The 17631-nt window shown below is 47.4% G+C and overlaps 6 protein-coding genes and 1 non-coding gene across 7 annotated transcripts; 3 read left to right on the plus strand and 4 right to left on the minus strand.

Annotated features, from left to right (window-relative positions):
- Positions 1–1045: 1045 nt before the first annotated feature.
- BDW43DRAFT_t163 lies at positions 1046–1135 on the plus strand. Its single transcript has one exon. It is a non-coding gene; the product is annotated as a tRNA-Pro (tRNA).
- Positions 1136–1449: 314 nt separating this feature from the next.
- BDW43DRAFT_301568 (bifunctional pyridoxal-dependent decarboxylase/aldehyde reductase) lies at positions 1450–4570 on the minus strand (the record flags this gene model as incomplete). Its single annotated transcript, XM_032045069.1, has 6 exons — positions 1450–2214; positions 2292–2529; positions 2639–2652; positions 2948–3479; positions 3532–4462; positions 4522–4570. 6 exons carry the CDS (start codon positions 4568–4570, stop codon positions 1450–1452), a joined length of 2529 nt encoding a protein of 842 aa, XP_031898449.1.
- Positions 4571–5906: 1336 nt separating this feature from the next.
- Positions 5907–7081, plus strand: BDW43DRAFT_135332 (uncharacterized protein). The gene is made up of 2 exons (XM_032038245.1): positions 5907–6658; positions 6719–7081. Exons 1-2 carry the CDS (start codon positions 6161–6163, stop codon positions 6794–6796), a joined length of 576 nt encoding a protein of 191 aa, XP_031898450.1. The 5' UTR covers positions 5907–6160; the 3' UTR covers positions 6797–7081.
- BDW43DRAFT_312840 (putative MFS monocarboxylate transporter) lies at positions 7030–8539 on the minus strand (the record flags this gene model as incomplete). The annotated part of the gene is made up of 5 exons (XM_032047451.1): positions 7030–7183; positions 7246–7343; positions 7402–8166; positions 8219–8435; positions 8490–8539. 5 exons carry the CDS (start codon positions 8537–8539, stop codon positions 7030–7032), a joined length of 1284 nt encoding a protein of 427 aa, XP_031898451.1.
- Positions 8540–8659: 120 nt separating this feature from the next.
- BDW43DRAFT_135362 (Zn(II)2Cys6 transcription factor) lies at positions 8660–11275 on the plus strand. The gene is made up of 3 exons (XM_032038246.1): positions 8660–10116; positions 10168–10973; positions 11031–11275. The coding sequence occupies exons 1-3, from the start codon at positions 9059–9061 to the stop codon at positions 11237–11239; spliced, it is 2073 nt and encodes a 690-aa protein (XP_031898452.1). The 5' UTR covers positions 8660–9058; the 3' UTR covers positions 11240–11275.
- On the minus strand, positions 11147–12116 carry BDW43DRAFT_135367 (DUF427 domain-containing protein). Its single transcript, XM_032038247.1, has 5 exons — positions 12063–12116; positions 11711–11931; positions 11557–11659; positions 11412–11492; positions 11147–11320 (listed from the first exon to the last, which is right to left on the minus strand). Exons 2-5 carry the CDS (start codon positions 11789–11791, stop codon positions 11265–11267), a joined length of 321 nt encoding a protein of 106 aa, XP_031898453.1. The 5' UTR covers positions 11792–11931; positions 12063–12116; the 3' UTR covers positions 11147–11264.
- A 2926-nt stretch (positions 12117–15042) lies between these two features.
- Positions 15043–17338, minus strand: BDW43DRAFT_320655 (Zn(II)2Cys6 transcription factor; the record flags this gene model as incomplete). The annotated part of the gene is made up of 6 exons (XM_032049124.1): positions 17081–17338; positions 16433–17020; positions 16224–16375; positions 15989–16162; positions 15593–15934; positions 15043–15541 (listed from the first exon to the last, which is right to left on the minus strand). The coding sequence occupies exons 1-6, from the start codon at positions 17204–17206 to the stop codon at positions 15043–15045; spliced, it is 1881 nt and encodes a 626-aa protein (XP_031898454.1). The 5' UTR covers positions 17207–17338.
- Between the last annotated feature and the right edge of the window lie 293 nt (positions 17339–17631).

A 17631-nucleotide genomic window follows, 5' to 3' on the forward strand; every position in this document is an offset into this window, starting at 1 on the left:
GTATCAGTCCATCGACGCTAGCCTACCCGGTGGACTAGGGCCTATTGGGGACGGCGTTTTCTCTCCCTATGACCTCTCACCGCGGCAAGACAACATAAACCCATATCGCATACTAACCAGGCGGTTATGGTCAGGGTGTCCCACCGAGTCGAACTGCTTCAGACGAATGCCGCTACGGTGTGGTTGAGTATCTCGGTCTTGGCATGGCTGATCATTATGACAGTTGCTGTTGCAGTGCTACAGAAATAATATTATGGCAGCTTAGTTCGCAACGTGGCATGCCTGGATGACATCTTGGTGTGGATAGCCAAGAGTGACCAGCTCATGCGTGTAATCAGGGGTGGCAGGGGGGTGAGCTTGATGAATAGGGTGCGCGTATGCTTCGAACACGGCTGGGGTTGATTGCGAACGAAATCGGCAGAGTTATATGGGGTATTGAAATGGACGATCGGTTTCACTGATGAGTCTGAGGCCAAAAGGGCTTTTCATCGTTCAAATGATGAGCATGGATAGTGAGAAGGACATGAACAATACCTAACTAGGAAGTTCCATAACAAATGAATGGCTAAGCATGTACCTTGCGAGACATTTGCTCGCTCCTTCCTCGAACATGCATTCAATTAAGAAAACTTACTAGAGTATAACTTTCTCATTGATAAATTGCTTAGTCAATGTAGAATAGTGTGTTTCATTTTTTCAAATACTGTGGTTGTAGTAGACTCGATATACAAGATAGTCCCGCATGCCCTATTATATATATAGCTTGCTTGACCAGGGTCTATCCCATGGCGAAGCATGCGACAAATATTACGCAGCTAATACTACACTATAAATGTACTAAATCAGTAGTGTCATGAATTTCACACCAGAAACCAGGTCAATATAGGTAGGACAGAGCAAAGATGAATTGGAGTTATTTTTTTGAAGCTAGGATTGTTTGGAGACTGGAGGTTGAACCCCAGTTTTTGAACCACAGTTTGGCGACATGGGGTACTACTTTCATAGTGGATTATAAAGTCAAAATTGAAAACCGAGAATATCTAACGCCCGGGTGGTCTAGTGGTATGATTCTCGCTTAGGGAAATAACCCAAGCATATCTGCGAGAGGTCCCGCGTTCGATCCGCGGCTCGGGCCGTTTATTTTTCGTTTTCATTTTTTTCGTCCCTTACTTCTTTTGTCTTGTCCTTTCATTTATTTCGTTTCTGTTCAAGAAATCATGATTTTCGTGAAATATCAGTTTCATCCCCATTACGCGCAGGAAAAATCTTCCCTCTCTTACCATTTCTCTCTATTGCATACAAGTCTAAAACATCACAATGTAAACAAATTCGTTCTATGATGTCCTTTTTTGTCATAGAGACATGTAGATGATTATCCATTGTATACATATCATCCTTCGCAAACCCTAGCTTACCCCCCACCTATACTTAAAGCAAGAGTATATATACTCAGGCAAACCTCTCCTTAACCTGTCCCACCAAATCCACCACCGTCTCCTCAAACCTCCTAAACTCAACCCCCAACTCCCTCGTCACGGCCTCCCCATCCAACCTATACCCCGGCAATGGCCTCCTCCCACTCTCATAATTCCCTGTCACCGTCTCCCCCGCCCACGCAAACCTCCTTTTAATAATATCCGCCGCAACCTCATACGAAAACGCCTCCCCAGAAGCAGGCACGTACCGCCTGCCACCAACCCCCGGCCTAAGCAGTGCCTGTACATGAGCTTCCGCCAAATCCCTCACATCAATCCACGCCGAAACCCTCGCAACAGGCAACGGATCCGCTCCCGCAGCAATACTCCACAACACCGCATTCGACTCGTTCAACGCCCCCACGCCAGCAACAGGATGCACAACCGGACCAAAGGTCATGGGCGGACAAAGCGTAACGAGCTCAAATGACGGCTTCTCCCGCTCCATGAACCCCCACGCTTCTAGCTCGGCGAATTTCTTCGAGCCCCGATATGCTACCACCGCGTCTGTGGCCGGGGAGATCGCCTCCTCGTAGGTGAGTGGGTTCCAGTGGGTGCCGGTGTAGGTGAAATCGGGGTCGGGGGCTTTGTTAATGTCGACCACGGACGCGAAGGAGGAGGTTAGAACGAGGCGTTTGATGAGGGGCTGTTTTGCGGCTGCTGAGAGGATGGACTTTACGCCATTTATGGCGGGAATTATGAGTTCTTGTTCGTTGTTGTTTGTGTTGTATGTGAATGGCTTTCTTATATATCAGTATATGTATGTGTATGGAAGTATATAAATTGGAAATCAATGGAGAGGGATGGTTGGCGTACGCTTGCGACGTGGATTACGCCGTCGATGTCGTCCATGATATTGTCGAAGACTCCGATTTGGGAGAAGTCTTTTATCTCGACGAACTCGAGTCGCGAGGCGTGTTGCAGCCGAGCGGCTTTCATCTGTTCTCCTTTTTGGCTTGAGCGCGTTGCTGCGCGGACACTTATGCCGCGCGCGAGCAGGTTGTCAACTACATGGGCGCCAATGAAGCCTGTAGCTCCTGTTACCAGGACGTGGCTGGGATGATGTTAGTAAAGGGTGTGGATGTGGGGTGGGGAGCGTACGATGGTGTTGGTGGTGGCATATCCGTTGTCTCTTTAATAATTGGCTGGGTATAGAAGTGAACGACGAAGTGGTTGTCTGGTTGTAGATGTCTGATGGATCTCAGAATGCGGGGATAACGGAGATACGCCGATGGCCTCGGAATATATCCGAGATACGGACACAGAGTTACTCCGCCTATTATTGGGCTTTGTATGCCCAGTGGATATACACAATGAACACATCTAAATACTCTATGCAATTGAAGGACTTGTACGTAATTCGTCTAATGTTCAGTAAGGGGTAAGTGCATAATCATATCGCGTCCATTACCCACCACTATGGTGAGATATGCTCAATTTGACCGACCCAACACCTCGTCCGTGGTCTCAACGATGATCTCAAACGCCCGCCGGAGGTATTTCTCCTCCGCCGCTTCGTTGGCGCACACCACGCGGATCGCATAGATACCAGCGATAACAGTGGAGGTGATAAAGATCTCGCCGCGCAAGTTGATGAGTTCGTAGACTTCCTTCGTCAGGGTGTCGTACTTCTCATTAGGGTGCGCGACGGCAGTTCCGTTGACCGAGGATCCATTGGCCTGTGTTCTGGGGTCTTTAATACGGAAAACGGTCAAGCCAAACGCGGGCCGGGTGATGATTTCAAAAAGATCGGACCGACTGCGCACTAGGCTTGTAAACTCTTCGCCTACTCTGATCGTTTGCCGGATGTGTGCTTTCAGCCCGGTAAGACCGTAACTGCGCATGACGAACCAGATCTTCAAAGCGCGGAATCGGCGACCGAGGGAAATGCTCCAGTTACGGTAGTCGATCACCTGGCCGGACTCGGAGTAGGGGTTGCGCAGGTAGGCGGGGGTGATATCCAGGGCATCTGTGAGGTCGAAGCGGTTTCGAACAAAGAGACAGCTACCAGAATCGTTAGCAATGGAAACAGCAAGCGATACCAAGCAGCGCTTACCTTGCATCAAAGTTGACCAGCAACCATTTGTGCATATTGAAATTGAAACTGTCAATTCCTTCGGCAAGATCCTTGGTAATATACTGGAACTCGTCTGCAATCAAAGCCGAACCGGCATACGCTGCATCGATATGCACCCAGATCCTCTGCCACGAGGGTTTCTCCCGGAGCACGGCCGTGATCTCCGCGATACGATCCACAGCGCACGTGCTCGTTGTTCCCATGCTCAGAGTGATGTAGTACGGTGTCAGGTCGTCCCTTTCACATTGCTCCAGAAGCCACCGTAGATCTTCCCCGGTCATCTCCATGTTATTCTCCAGCTTGGCGGGGACGCTACGGTACCGCGTGCCTGCAATCAATGCACCCTTCGGGGTACTACTGTGTGCCTGGTTGCTTCCCAATGCGACCAATCTCGGCCGGATGTCCATTAGTCGGTCCTCATATTCAAGAGTACCCTCCTTCAGACCCTCCGCTAACGCTAGCTCGCGCACCCGTCGCTCCCGAGCAGCGATCATCATGGTGGCAATTGTATCACTCGCACTATTTTGAAGAACACCACCACCCTTGTTCTCTGACGAACTCAAGAAGCATTTCGGTAGGTTCAATGCCTGCGCAACCCAATCCAAGACAATTGTTTCCAGCTCTGTGCAGGCCGGCGAGCACAGCCAATTAAATGCGGGGGCGTTGAAGGCAGCGGAGTACATCTCGCCCAGGATGCTAGGATAGGTGACCGTCGCGGGATAGAAGGCCAGGAAGTTCGGATGTTGCCAGTGTGTGAGGCCAGGCTTGATTTTGGTGTCGACGTCCGTCTGGATCTGCGACCATTCTTCCGGTTCAGCGGGGGGATGTTCGGGGATTAGAGGACGTAGGTAGCCTGGGTTGACGGTGGGGGTGACGCGCCGGTCGGGAACACTGTCAAAGTAGTTGATGACTATGGATATATGTTAGAATTTATACCGTCGACTCAATAGGTAGGTGGTGAGCGCTTACTGTCATCTACCGCTGAATGGGCAGCGGTTCTGAATTGATCGCGGTCCATCTGGGGGGTTGTGGAGTCGCTCGAGATCGAATTGGAAGCCCCGGAGAATTCGATTGCGACAAACTTGATCGCCGAAAGTGATTGAGTGGTTTAACAAGGGAGAGGAATATAAGCGACAAGCTAGAGGGGTGAAATATATGGAGTGTAAAAGTAGAAGATCCAAAAAAAATGGAAGAGAAATAAATTGGGACTCGGAAATGGCCGAAGAAAGCGTTCCGATCTGATCAGATAAATTGAACCAATTGCGGGGCCACTTGTCGTCTGCAGGGCGGACTCGGAAAAATTCCGCGGGGTCACATGGTGATAAGATTGGCCATGGCGGAATAACAATTCCTGCATCTCTGCAACTGCCTTCGCAGAAATCCAAGCTGGACTTCAAGCTTTTATTCTTTGGGATAATATATAGTTCTACTATGCCTTGTTTTGTGATTCATATTCAAGAATCCGTTTCACTGCACCGTCAGCGGCTCATTGACAATTACGAAATGCTTGACGGTCTTTTATACTTAAATTACTAGCCGACGGACCTATATACAGTTCTGCTCCAACAAATGAGTATTTAACGACGGATGAAACTAACGCAAAATGTGATTAACAATAATGAAAATAGAACAAACTATAACGGAAATTCAAGAGACTTATGTTGAGTCATGAAACTAGCCCTGGCTTGTTAGCATGACTAATCTACACGTCGGATGCCACTGTATTAAATAGAGAGTACACAGGTCAGGTGCCGCTTCAGAGAAGCCGCAAGCCGGCCCCGCTGGTCTTGGCAGGAGGGGCGGCACCTCAGCTTTTAAATACTGTACCAGTTACCGCGAAATTCAGTTTCAATTTATCTTCCATAAATATTTTGTTAAAAGCCCCGTATACCCAAGTACGTATTCTTCCTCTCGCAGCCTTCGTAAGGTGTCTTCAAAGAATATCCTAACTATTGAGCAACAACGACAAGCCTTAGAACTCCGTGAGTTAGAGCTTCAATTAAAAGAGAGAGAGGAAGAAGTACGTGAAAAACAAATTCAAAATCAAGCAAAACAGCTTCAAAATGAAGAGAAAGAATTAGAACTTATGGAACGGCGGGCCAAAATTCAAGCAAATAATGAAGTATAATAATTGATTGGATATCAGTTAGGAAGCAGTTAGAAAGCAGTTGAATTATCCAAAATCTACATTAGTGTAATGTAATGCTTACATGCCGGGTAATTAAAACAGAGTATGTTTAGCGCCGGAAGCCGTAATATAAGTCAGGTGATTGACTAGCGCGGCGTCTCACCTCTAGAACGGTGCCATCCGACCTGTAACCTGTTAAAGAGAACTATTAGTAGCGATACTACTAGTAATCGTAAGTATCCTAATGGTCTCAATTAAGGTGATAGGATGGCCGCGTGACTTGGTTACGACTTAACCTCCCAAGGATCTCACCAACTTACATACTACTTACTACATACATCTACATCTACATCGTACCCCCATTTATATGGACTATTTCAAGTTTTGTTGAATATATTGAGGTTGCAAGGTTAGACCTTCAGCCACTTGGTTTTTGGTCAAGTGCGAAAAGCGGTGAATTCCTCAATTTTACCCTCAACAATGCCATCTTTTCTCGATTTCCCCCCCGAAATACGACGCATGATATACCTGCATTGCATGAACCCAAACGAATACAAAAATGCCTATGATATATACCGACATAACCACATAGAAGTGGGTAATATCGAATACAGGAAGCGCGGCCCTCTATGCATCGAACCCCGCATATACATCACGCGTACCACACCGAGCATCCTCCTACTCAATAAGCAGATCACAGCGGAGGCCCTTGAGGTTCTGTACAGAATCCCTGTCGACTTGTATGGTACTCCAGGTAGCCACTGTAGTATGCGACAGATGGACATCGCCGAATTTATCTGCGAGCAGTTCTTGCAGCGAATCCAGTATGCAGCTCTTCTACTCGGCAATCCCCATAAGAATTTCGTGCTGCAGCTCCTGGATATCTGGGGCGCGGACAACCGTCTCAAGAGGCTTGATGTGTACTTTCCGAAGGGTGCACTTGGGTCATATCGACATTGGGATATTGTCGAGAGTAGGGTAAGCAACTCACTTTGTCACCACACCTATCTTTGGTCCAGGTTCTGAGAGGCTATGTAGCTTCGAACTTTCTCCCTCATGGTCCCGGTACACTTCCATGAAGTTCCTGAGCCATCGGAGGCCCCATCTGGGCAGTAACTTGAGTAGTGGCTGCAAGTCAATCACTAGTTCGCTCTTTCCTCCCCGTGGTTTATCAGATATTCATAGTTATGTACAGACTAATGAGTTTACTTTGCTATATTCAAACCCAAGCTCCTAACTCCGCATGGAGAGTGGAATGAGATATCAATGCCCTATCTGATGACCAAGAATAGCGATACCATAGTCTACACACAATATTAGAAATCCACAACATCCCTAACGTAAAGCCGCTACACAACAGCCATCAACTCCGTGCTCTGCGTGAATCGCGCCGCCGCCAACAGAATGCTCCCTACTAAGAGACTCACGCCGGAGTAGACCGAGAGTGCTAGATATCCGTATTTACCCGCTAGTACGCCGCTGATGGGGATTCCAGCCATTGCTCTGCTCACGATATTAGCTTTTGTGTTTTTTCTTAGCAATTTAAACTGTGGTGTGGGGCGTACGAGAACGATGTTGCTGCCATGACGGTACCTATGGTTAAGCCGATTGTCTGGGGCGTGGAAACCTGCGCTGCACAAGCTTGTTGGAGCGAAAGAATTGCCTTTAAGTGATAATTATCAGTTTTAGGAATATGGATTGTTTTGGGTGGGTAGACTCACTCCAGATGCAAAGCCATATGCAAGAGAGAAGATAACTAGTCCGGCCACGGATGTCGCTTTGGTCCAGCAGAGAGCAATGATCCCGGAGAAGAAAACGAAGACAATACAGCAGTTGAACTTTCCATACCGGTCGGCGATTATACCTGGAAGAATGCGACCGAAGAATGAAGCGCCGTTAATGATCGAGATGGTATAAAATGCCAGGTTGTTGGAAAATCCTTTTGAGACTGCATAGGAAGTGGTATAGAAGAATGGAGAGAACATTCCGAAATAGATAATGAAGAATGCGAGGCAGGAGAGTTGGAGACTGGGCTTTTTGAGGACTGAAAAGTCCGTCTTGTGGACCGATGGCTTTTTCTCACCTACTACAGCCTCTTTGTCAACGGACGTGGGTGGCTGAGTTGGGATCGGGCTTGTGTTGGGTGGGCGACAGCAGAAGCAAGACACAGCGAGAAGGGGGATCATGATAAATCCAACAATTCGCATGGTCCACTCAAATCCAATGTTTGGCTTCCGGAGCAACTCATTGATGACAATTGGCCAGATCACGCCTCCGAGAGAAGAACCGCCGAGGACTATACCCAGCGCTGCACCGCGTTTCACCTTGATATGCTGTCCCACAAGGGCTATCATGGGGCAAGCTAGAAGTGCTAGAGAGATACCGAGAAGGAATCCTTGGGCGAGGATAAATTGATAGAGCTCCTTGCAGAGCGACGTCATCATCAGTGAGAACACAGTCCCTAGTGAACCCACACAAAGCATTAACTGAATTACGTATTAGTCCATGCATCCGATCGACTTGATGGGATCGACTAACAGTAGGTCCAAACACATCCAGCAACTGACCGGAGAAAACCGACATGAAAAAGATGCAGAAGATACTGATTGCCCCAAGCCATGCGATAGTTGATGCGGATTGATCAGCAAGCTTATTTTCCCCATAGTATTCTTCAAATACCCCGAACGAGTTCATGAACCCAACCGTGCAGAACAGGCCCGTGAAGGAACCTAGGATCGTTAAGCGTGCTTGCGGTCTGCGAGGGTGAGTTGGCTATAGGAAGTTTCTACAGACTGAATTTGTGACTTACGTATACTCGCTCGGAGGCCTCTCTTGTGGCATTGAGTTGATATTGGCCATTATAACAGATTGGGTTGTGTGCTAGAGCTCCTTTATATCGGGACAAGCCCGGTTTCTCGTTCAGAGAGGTGTTTATGAAGATGTGTGACAAGTTTTTGTATAATCTGGCTCCGCTTTGAAGGGTTGGAAACCCCATTTATATCTCCTCGACTAACCATTAGGGACAAAATACTCCTAGGCCTCGTGGAGAATCCGTGGAGGTGCACGAAATCATTAAACTGAGTTGAGCCGACTCTTTCATTGGCTCCGGGAGGAGTATCCGCGGATGCTCCGACAGGGCTCGGAAGGTCAAAATCCTGTCCTTCACTGATAAATGAACACACGAGGCCCGGACAACGACCGAAAGAAAGATAATCTCGCCCTATTCTGGGGAAGAATATCCTACCCCTATTTGGTAAATATGGTTCTTATCTTTTGTTATTTGCTCTTGCTGTGTCATATCTATATATCACGTGACCACATAACTTCATCCATTGGCGGAAAACGACGGACTCACGAGGTCAATCGACAACTCACGATATGAAGCGCAGAACTGCGTCAGAAGTTCTTGACAGACCTCAAAAACGTGCCACAAGGCAGGATCCAGTATCCTGCGAATCCTGCAGACGCAAAAAACTCAAATGCAACCGACAGCAGCCATGTAGCAGTTGTGTCACCCGGAGGCTGCAGTGCAGCTACGGCATTGCGCCGTCTATGGCGGATATCCAGAGAGTGGGATCAGAAGTTGCGAACCGAAGGAGAACAAACTTATCGTTTCAACATGATACGCTTGAACTGCAGGGCACATGCAATGCGGATGCACACCCCATGGCAGACTCTCCGCCGTCGTATCGCAATCGAGAGTCACTAAGGACAGCGGACTGGCTGGAGAACATCCACATGGGGGACCGAGTTCCAACAGCGACTCCAAAGTTGTTACGAGATGAGCTCAACGAACTAAGAAACAAAGACGATCTTATTTCGTTGGGAACATTGTTACCGAATTCCTGCCGTAACTGGACTGCTTCCCGAGAGAACCCTGCGACAATTGACCTGTTGTCTTTTCTACCCCAAAAACATGAATCTATGGCACTGTTTCGATACTACACCAATTATGTCGACTACCTGTACCACATAATATTTCCCAAACGCGTGGAGGATCAGATATATGGGATTTACCAGGCCATTGAGGGAGGGCAGCCGCCTAATTTGAGCCATCTGGCCCTCCTCTTCAGTATTGCTGCTAGTTCGCTCTTTCTGCAGTTATCGGTGGAGTCATCCATTTATGCGGAGGTTTGCAGTCGTGAGTTTTCATTCTTGACTGGCGCTGCTTTGATCCAAAGTAGCTATCCCGTAAATCCGACGACCGAGGGGCTACAAGCAGCAATGGTTATCATGCATCACGCATCTAATATAAGTTGCCACCCATCTGTCAGTGGCCTCTTTGTCCACGGCGCCATTGTCAGTCACGCAAAGAACCTCAAGTTGCACTGTATCGACTCTCCACGATGCCGCGAGGAAAGGGCGGCTAATCCAATCGACGCGGTGGAGCTGGAAACAAAAAGGCGGCTTTGGTGGGACATTGCGTCTTATGACTGGTAGGTTTGGTTCCTAGAAGGCCACATCAATATTAACTGAAGTAATCCTAGGTTTCTTGGATTTCTGAGCGGCCCACAAGAATGGACGTATCTGGTCAACCCCGAACATATGAAGGTAGACCAGCCACTCAACTTAGACGATGAGGTAATTGAAGGAAATGACAAAGTATCGCAACCGACCTCGACGCCAACAGACATGTCATTTTCTCTCGAGCGACTCAAACTCGGCATTGTATGTCGTAAAGTTATTGACTCTACATCTTACGAACACCTGAATGGGCTAGAAATCAGCTACGATAAGATCCTTGAGCTGGATCGTAAGTTTCACCAAGGCCTTGCAGAGATCCCGGAATTCTTCCGCCTGGATCCAGCCTCCAGGCGTCGATTCACCTCTCTGTACCAAAGCCGCCCATCCATTGCCTGGCAACGGTGCCTCCTGCAACAAGGGTACTTCTCACGCTTGTGCCGACTGCATCGACAATTTTTAATCCGGGGAGCTCGCGAACCAGCTTATTCTTATTCCCATATCGTCTGCCTTCAATCGGCACGGAAGGTATTAGAGATCAAAAGAATCATGGACGAAGACGAACCAAAGTTTACTCCTCCAAGTTCAGTGGTTTGGTCTGTTATGCATCATGTTTTTATGGCTGCTGTGATCCTGCTACTAGACATGTGTTTCAATTGGGACGATATTCTTGCTGAGAAGCGAAAGGAGGAAGTCCTTGACGCCTGCCGCATGCTTAGTAACGCCCAGCTGTCGTCCTCACTGGTGAAAGAAGGTATCAATGCTATGATGGGTGTGCTACAAAAGCACTGGAAACATGGCAAGCTGGCCACTTCCACTGGACAGTTGAACCGTAATACGTCACCGAATGTGAACCCCACGGGCCGCGACGAGCTAAGACAACCCATAGATACATCCGACCCCAACTACACGCCAGCGACTACGGTAGAATTGGGAACTCCGGCAGGTTTTTCGGATGATGTAGCTGATACTAACGAAAGGCAACTGGAGGATATATGGTCTGAAATGCTCGACAACAGTGCTAATCTGGCCATGGAAGATACTGATTGGACGGGATTGTTGACCGAGTTGACTAATGCTACCATGCCTTGTGGCTGACCCTTAAAACGAACAGCCAAAGATTTTATGTACTTCGCTCTCCTGGACCCTTTTCAACAGTAACGGTTACCTTATTGGTATCTACAATATATTAGTATCCAACACAGTATGGTGGACCTTGAAAGGGAACATAAGGAAACACGGTACGAGGATACTAAGCCGGTCAACTTACAAAAGGCCACGAAGTTCTTGATATGTTTTGCCTTCTCGTAGGGCTCCGGATAATACCACGCCGCATTGGGGACCATCATATCTAGCAGCGTCAGCATATTTCTACCACCGTTTACCAAGAAGCCATATAAAATTGGAGGCAATACCTCCAATCACAATTGAATAATATTTTGCACCTCCCTTCCAGCCGCAATATGTCGTGTGGTCCGACTCTATGAATAGAGATTTATTGATTGCCGTTTCGGGGAACTACACATTATTGCTTAGATTGACAATAAAGAGGGGTACATGGGGTCGTACGTAGATATTTTCATCAACTTCCTGCCAGGTAGAGGTTTCGGCGAGAAGGGCGCCGTTCAAAGTTGCCTTCGCGATGCCCATGGTTATATAAGAGATTGGATCTGGTACGTTGGGGAAGGAGGTTGGTGGCTGCGTAGCTATCGGTTTGAAAGTTAGCTTCTCTTCAATATGGCTTACCCTCCCCGCATTTACTATAAATACGAGGCTAATTAGTCAGAATCCTAGCGATACGGTCAATGCGCCATTCATCCAGTCATCACGAGACCATGTCCCCAGCCCGCGCGAAGGGCCAGTTTTTGGGTAAAGAGTAAGGGCAACTGGCTATATTATAGGCTCCTTAAAAATAACATACTGAGATATGTACTGCAAACCGAGGGAAGGCTTGATTACTATCGTTTATATCCAGGTAGTCTGGTTAGCAGAAGCACCTCTTTGGTACAATATTAGTTAGTTCTCTAGATGTTTCGGTTTTTTAAGCTCTGTTTGTATCTCTCTAGGCTCTGAAACTATCTCCAAATGCAGAGTGTATATCAAAAGGACTGCTGCCTAGCCGTAATATACCAGCTTTTCGCCCGATTATTTCCTACCAATGGTGGGGCGATGGGCTCACATCTGACCCTGGTGGATATACATGCCAAGAAGAGCCTTCTAGAGGGGTTTATTCTGTGATCCTGAACAAGTTGTTGAATTGGCGTTGTCTTTAGTTCTCAGCCTCAAACATGTCGAAAGATTCCGAGGAAGATAGAGCCGATTGTAACTTCTGCAAACAGCTTACCTGGTGGTTTCCAGAGCCCGGCCAAGATCGATGTATTTAAGACCTTTTCCACCTCCCATGTACCATTTATTGTCCGCCGAGCAGCGTGGAAGAGACTGCTTTATGCTCACTTTGACACCATCTAAGAGAGTCGCATCTGATTAACTTCCTGCATTTGGGGTGCTACGAAACCGTGACGGTCAAAGAGCCCCTTTGTGGTGTCTTTCATAGAAGTTCAATCTGTTCCCTTTGCCGATTCTTCACCCACATTGTTACTGCATATGGGGAGGTGGCAGGAGCGGATGATGATAGTCTCGATTTGGGACAATGGGCCTGTTCTTGTCTCGTGTAAATCCATCCGCTTTGCTATTTCCATGGAGAAGGTTGGCAGGAATCATCAACCATTGCTATATGCAACCCGTCTCCCAATAGTGAAGGGGGTGATCTCCATAAATGGAAAGTATGAATGTAGAAACGTCCAAAAGCTTTCCACTTCAGGGGATTTTGTCGATTGGGGAATGGTCCGGGACCTGGTTCGATTCTTCGCAAGGAAGAGCGTCAAGCAACTGCTCGCCCCAGCGACCATGCAACTTGACAGTTATCGATGTCTGCCAGAATCGCGTGATTGAGGCTCCCTTGGGTTGTTAATATGTGGCCCTCAGTTATGTACATGGTAGAAGCAAAAGATTACATTTGCCATTATGGCCGGCCTTTGAACGAGAGTGTCTGCTTCTAACAATACAAGATGCGCTCCACGCATGTGAACGAATGGGGAGGCGATTTCTCTGGGCTGGCCAGGTGTGCATTGATCAAAACAACGAAGACGAGAAAACCGAACATATCAATCAGATGGACTGCATCTGCCAGTGCGGCTTATGTACTTTGGTTGCCTTAGCAGGCAAAGATTCAAGCTACGGGCTACTGGGCGTGACTAGAGTCCGCCCCTAGATGCATGAGATTGTACAAATAGGCGATGTGACGCTCACAAATCTAGAACCATCTCTATGCACATCTTTGCACTACATCATACAGTTTCCCACCTTAGACAATTCTTGCCATGCACTAAAACAGTACACATCCAGGCATTTAACATATGGTCCCGATATTTTGCGTGCCTTTTCCGCAATATCAAGAGTATCCCATAGCGAGAAAGGCAACTATTATGGACCGCTTGTTTAAGAGATTGACAAAGCTGTTCTTTGGTCTCACAAGCGTAAAGGCCCAAGTAATAGGAGAGACGGCTTCCCATCTTGGTTATGGGCATCTCACCAAGATCTCATAGAGCATCCTCCGAAGGTGTTAGCTGGACTCGCAATCAGGACGGCTCCTGATCAGGAATCGGTAACAAGCCTTGCAATGTGCGAGCCTAGAAGTAGTGAGAGATGGAAGAGTAATCCCAGGGTAAGTTATATAGCTATGGCTGCAATAGCATGGTTGACGGGTTGCATTGCAAGCTAACGCCCGGTCTAGATATCTCTGAGCACCTCAACCTTTTATGTATTAGCCGCTAGACGGCCTACACCCAACGCGTTCTGGAGAGATGCCCTTTGGTGGGCTTGCGAATGATATGGTAAATGCCATGAAGAGAATTGAGATAGCTTCCGGCCACATCCTGGTGCATACCCAGACGGCAAAATTCTCATTGAAACATTAATCAGATTGGATATTACATCTATTTATTGTCCGATCAAAAAGAGATTTATCTTCCGGTGCGCTTCGGATACCATCATATAACAAATGTGCTTTCACGAATACGACTGGAGAGTTTATCGCATTATCATTGACTAGTTGGGTTGATGATTGTACCTATCTCGGCTATTGATCAAAGATATTCTGAATATCCTACGATGGGTGTTGGTGAAGATGATTTACATTACGGCCTATTATGCTGGGATATGAATGGTTCTATTTGCCCAGATCCAACGCTTATGCCTTCCTCCTGGAGAAAGCATCAGAGCTTCGTTTTGTTGCATGTAATGCTCGTTGAAAGGAAGTCGGACACTAACTATGCTCGCCGTCTTGAGGTGGGACACATATTTCTCAAGGAATGGACCGAAGCAGACCGGAAGTTCAAGACTCTCATACTTGAATGCTACAATCTTTCTCCGTTTTTTTCCTTGTTTTGCGGCGATGACCCTCGTTCGGAAGCATACCGATCATTATCATATAGTAGACACCGGCATTTGGACATCTAGACCTCATTCGCCAGCCCAACGTTTATCACAGGAGACCTATTCAGCAGTTAACCTGCTCTAAACCCATGTCAGTTGATTGACATAGTACGTGAGATGGACACTTTCTCAAAAACAAGGAAGGCGAATGATTTTGAGCTGATCATCAGCAACTGTACATATCATAATTAATTAGCTTCCTGATGAGAGTATCGAATGAAACCCAGATTAATTTACATAAAGATAGTTCGACAGTGCAATTGGCTGGGGGATTTGTATGTGCTGCTTAGATAATCATTCAATATGGATATGCCCTGCATATCGAATTGCCTTTGCTGACTTTGATTCAGTGGGAGTGGAGAGTGTACTTCGGAAAGAAATGACTGAATCGCTTGGTACGGCGATACTCAAATCAATCTATCATCTTGCTGCCGAAGCTTGGCGGCTACATTGGGGTAAGCTCTGCTGAAGTGCCGACGATCCTCAGGTCTCCATAAGCGCCGTTCGAACTCTTTGAAAAGACCAATGATATCCGGAGGCAGGAACCCATTGGCCTGATTTGTAGCGATTTGCACTAGGCGGAACATCCCCTTGGTGAGCAGCCATCGCCTACCAAAGGACAAAGCCGCTTTCGCTAGATGCAAGAAAGCGTTGTGGCTTTTCTCTTCGTTCAGGTCATCGATGAGTATGAAGAGTGCTGTGTAGATCCAGTGAATATCAGGAACTGTCTCTCGCTCAGTGCCCCATCGAGTCATGTGAATATCTACGAGATCGCTAACGATGCGTGCGGACGAAATGCAAGTCTGTTGGGCTCGCGATACAAACTCAAAGGCCGTTTGGTCAGCGTCTGGAACTGGAGTCTTGAAAAAGGAAAAAGTCGACATGATTAAGGTATGATAGCACATACTGCGATACAAACGTTAAGAGATGGTCAGTGTCAGTGTGAGCGTAACTTACTGTACACTTAGTACTTCGGGAACAGAGTCATCGGTGCAACGCATGCATTCGGGCAGATCATTATTCCACTGCAGAAGGCGACCGTAGCATAGAGTCGCCAGTTCTTTCATATCGGCACGCGGCGATCTGGCGTCGTCTCCGAAAAGGCCATAGCTAAGGTCCCAAGCGATCTCCCCTAAAGCCGCCCTCTGATTTATGACACAGTTTGTGTGTGCTGCTGGAACGGGATCTACCTGACGAGGATATGGAAACCACTCTTTTCCACCGCCTTGATGGACAGGTAGTCGTATATGAGTGGGCTTGTCCATTGGCGGCCTTCTTTGATGGCAGAGACAACTAAGCCTGTACGCAAATGTCAGTGTACATCTTCTGGTACAGATGGCGACTTAAGCATACACCGTTGAACTAAAAAGCCCAAGCTCTAAGCGATCGAGCAGTCGCGTAATAACCGGCTCCGGAAGGTCGACATTGCCTAATAACTCGTGTCGATTAGAACGCAGCACTGGGACCGCCTTCGTTGCTCGGACAAGGTAGATCCACCCCAGACGGTCTTTGCCCATGGCTGACGCACTGAGGCCAAGATCAGTAGTAGTAACAAAAGGGCACTGTAATATCGAGGAACAATCCCTACCATGAGTACATCACCCCGATACCCTGAACAGTGGTGAGACTAATTTGGCCCTCCTCGGCATCGAGGAGCTTCATTGCTTCCCTCCAGAAGTGTTCGCCTTTAGTTGCGATATCCCCTAGAACTGCGCAGGATTCGGGATAATCCGAATAGTACTCAACAACAAACCATCAACACCTTTCGTTGACGTATTAGGAAAGAACATTACTTACACAGGCTTCCGCAAGCATTGCGTTAACAAGAAATGGAGAACAAAAAGTAGAGTTCAGATCTCCTGAACGGAAATCTTTCAGGAAGAGATCTCGATCAATCCAGTTAAAGAAGAGATGAGGCCAGGTGAAATAAAGCGAGATCAAGTGAGACACAAAATCATTATCATCGGTGACTGTGGTCCATGGATGAGCTGGGCCGGTGAATGGTGGTATATCACAAAGCCGAGAAATGTCCAGAGCTCGATATGCCGATCTAGGGATGGGCCCTTGGGGCCCGCAGCTGACTTCTTCGTCGATGTGGATCAGTTCTGGAGTCTCTATCACTTCTCGTGGTGGCAATTCACGGTCCATGAATTGTTTGATTTCCGGTAAAGAAGGCTTTCCCTCGCGAATGTAGTTGAGCAGCTTCTCCACATTTTGATTCTGATGGCGCAGAGTTCGAAGAAGTCGAACAAAGAGTTCATGGTCTCCCTCAAGGCTATCCAGTTTACGGTTGATTTGTATCCTCCTACGCCCGTCACTCTCTGGATCCACAACGCACTCGAGGTTTTTCTTGACGCAGGTTGCGCAAGGTTGCTGCCCACTACACTAGACGACGAATGTCTTAGCCCGTTGGGTCGTGACTAGGAGAACGGAGGAACTAGTTACCTTTACTTTCGAGTTTTTGCAGGATATACAAGCACTTGATGTTTTCGTTTTCTTGGGTAGAGAGGCGCTAGGACCACGAAAGACTCCTGGCGGTTTTATCGCTAAGGGTTGCAAGTGTATCGACATGGACGATGTGGCTTCCCATTAGCTTGGGAAATAAGATGAACGGAAGGAAACTAGGTGGGGAACGATAGAAAAGATAACCACTGTCTCTAATGAGGTATTACGATACGTAGTTTGCAATATATGATGTGAAGCCGAAAAACCGGGTCGCTAGGTTTTTATGATGGTTTCGGGTAGTAGAGGATATGGCCTGTGCCGCCCCCCCTTAGACATGTCTAGTCAAGGAGTTATCTGGCGTATCTTCCACCTTACTAAGAGGGAAAAATACTCCAATATCATTGGATTCTTTAGTGACACTTCCAGGTAGGATTTTCATTCCTGATAATTAAAATTACATCACGGCCTTGGCCACAGAGGCAGCGATTGGGCGGAAGAAATAGCCGATGTAATATTGTTTCCTTGAAGTTCCAAGTTTGCTGAAGATCGTC

The sequence above is a fragment of the Aspergillus alliaceus genome (assembly GCF_009176365.1).
Source record: "Aspergillus alliaceus strain CBS 536.65 unplaced genomic scaffold BDW43scaffold_33, whole genome shotgun sequence".
NCBI lineage: Eukaryota > Fungi > Ascomycota > Eurotiomycetes > Eurotiales > Aspergillaceae > Aspergillus > Aspergillus alliaceus.

Excerpts from the sequence above, each read along its gene's own strand:
- BDW43DRAFT_135367 (XM_032038247.1), bottom strand. The coding sequence starts at position 11,791 with ATGGGCATCGCGAAGGCAACTTTGAACGGCGCCCTTCTCGCCGAAACC. Across the intron at positions 11,493-11,556 it reads TTATTCAATTGTGATTGGAG|ATATGATGGTCCCCAATGCG; the intron begins GTATTGCCTCCA and ends TGACGCTGCTAG. Across the intron at positions 11,321-11,411 it reads CAAGAACTTCGTGGCCTTTT|ATACCAATAAGGTAACCGTT; the intron begins GTAAGTTGACCG and ends AATATATTGTAG.
- BDW43DRAFT_135362 (XM_032038246.1), top strand. The coding sequence starts at position 9,059 with ATGAAGCGCAGAACTGCGTCAGAAGTTCTTGACAGACCTCAAAAACGT. Across the intron at positions 10,117-10,167 it reads GACATTGCGTCTTATGACTG|GTTTCTTGGATTTCTGAGCG; the intron begins GTAGGTTTGGTT and ends AAGTAATCCTAG. Across the intron at positions 10,974-11,030 it reads TTCCACTGGACAGTTGAACC|ATACATCCGACCCCAACTAC; the intron begins GTAATACGTCAC and ends GACAACCCATAG.
- BDW43DRAFT_135332 (XM_032038245.1), top strand. The coding sequence starts at position 6,161 with ATGCCATCTTTTCTCGATTTCCCCCCCGAAATACGACGCATGATATAC. Across the intron at positions 6,659-6,718 it reads GGGATATTGTCGAGAGTAGG|CTTCGAACTTTCTCCCTCAT; the intron begins GTAAGCAACTCA and ends GAGGCTATGTAG.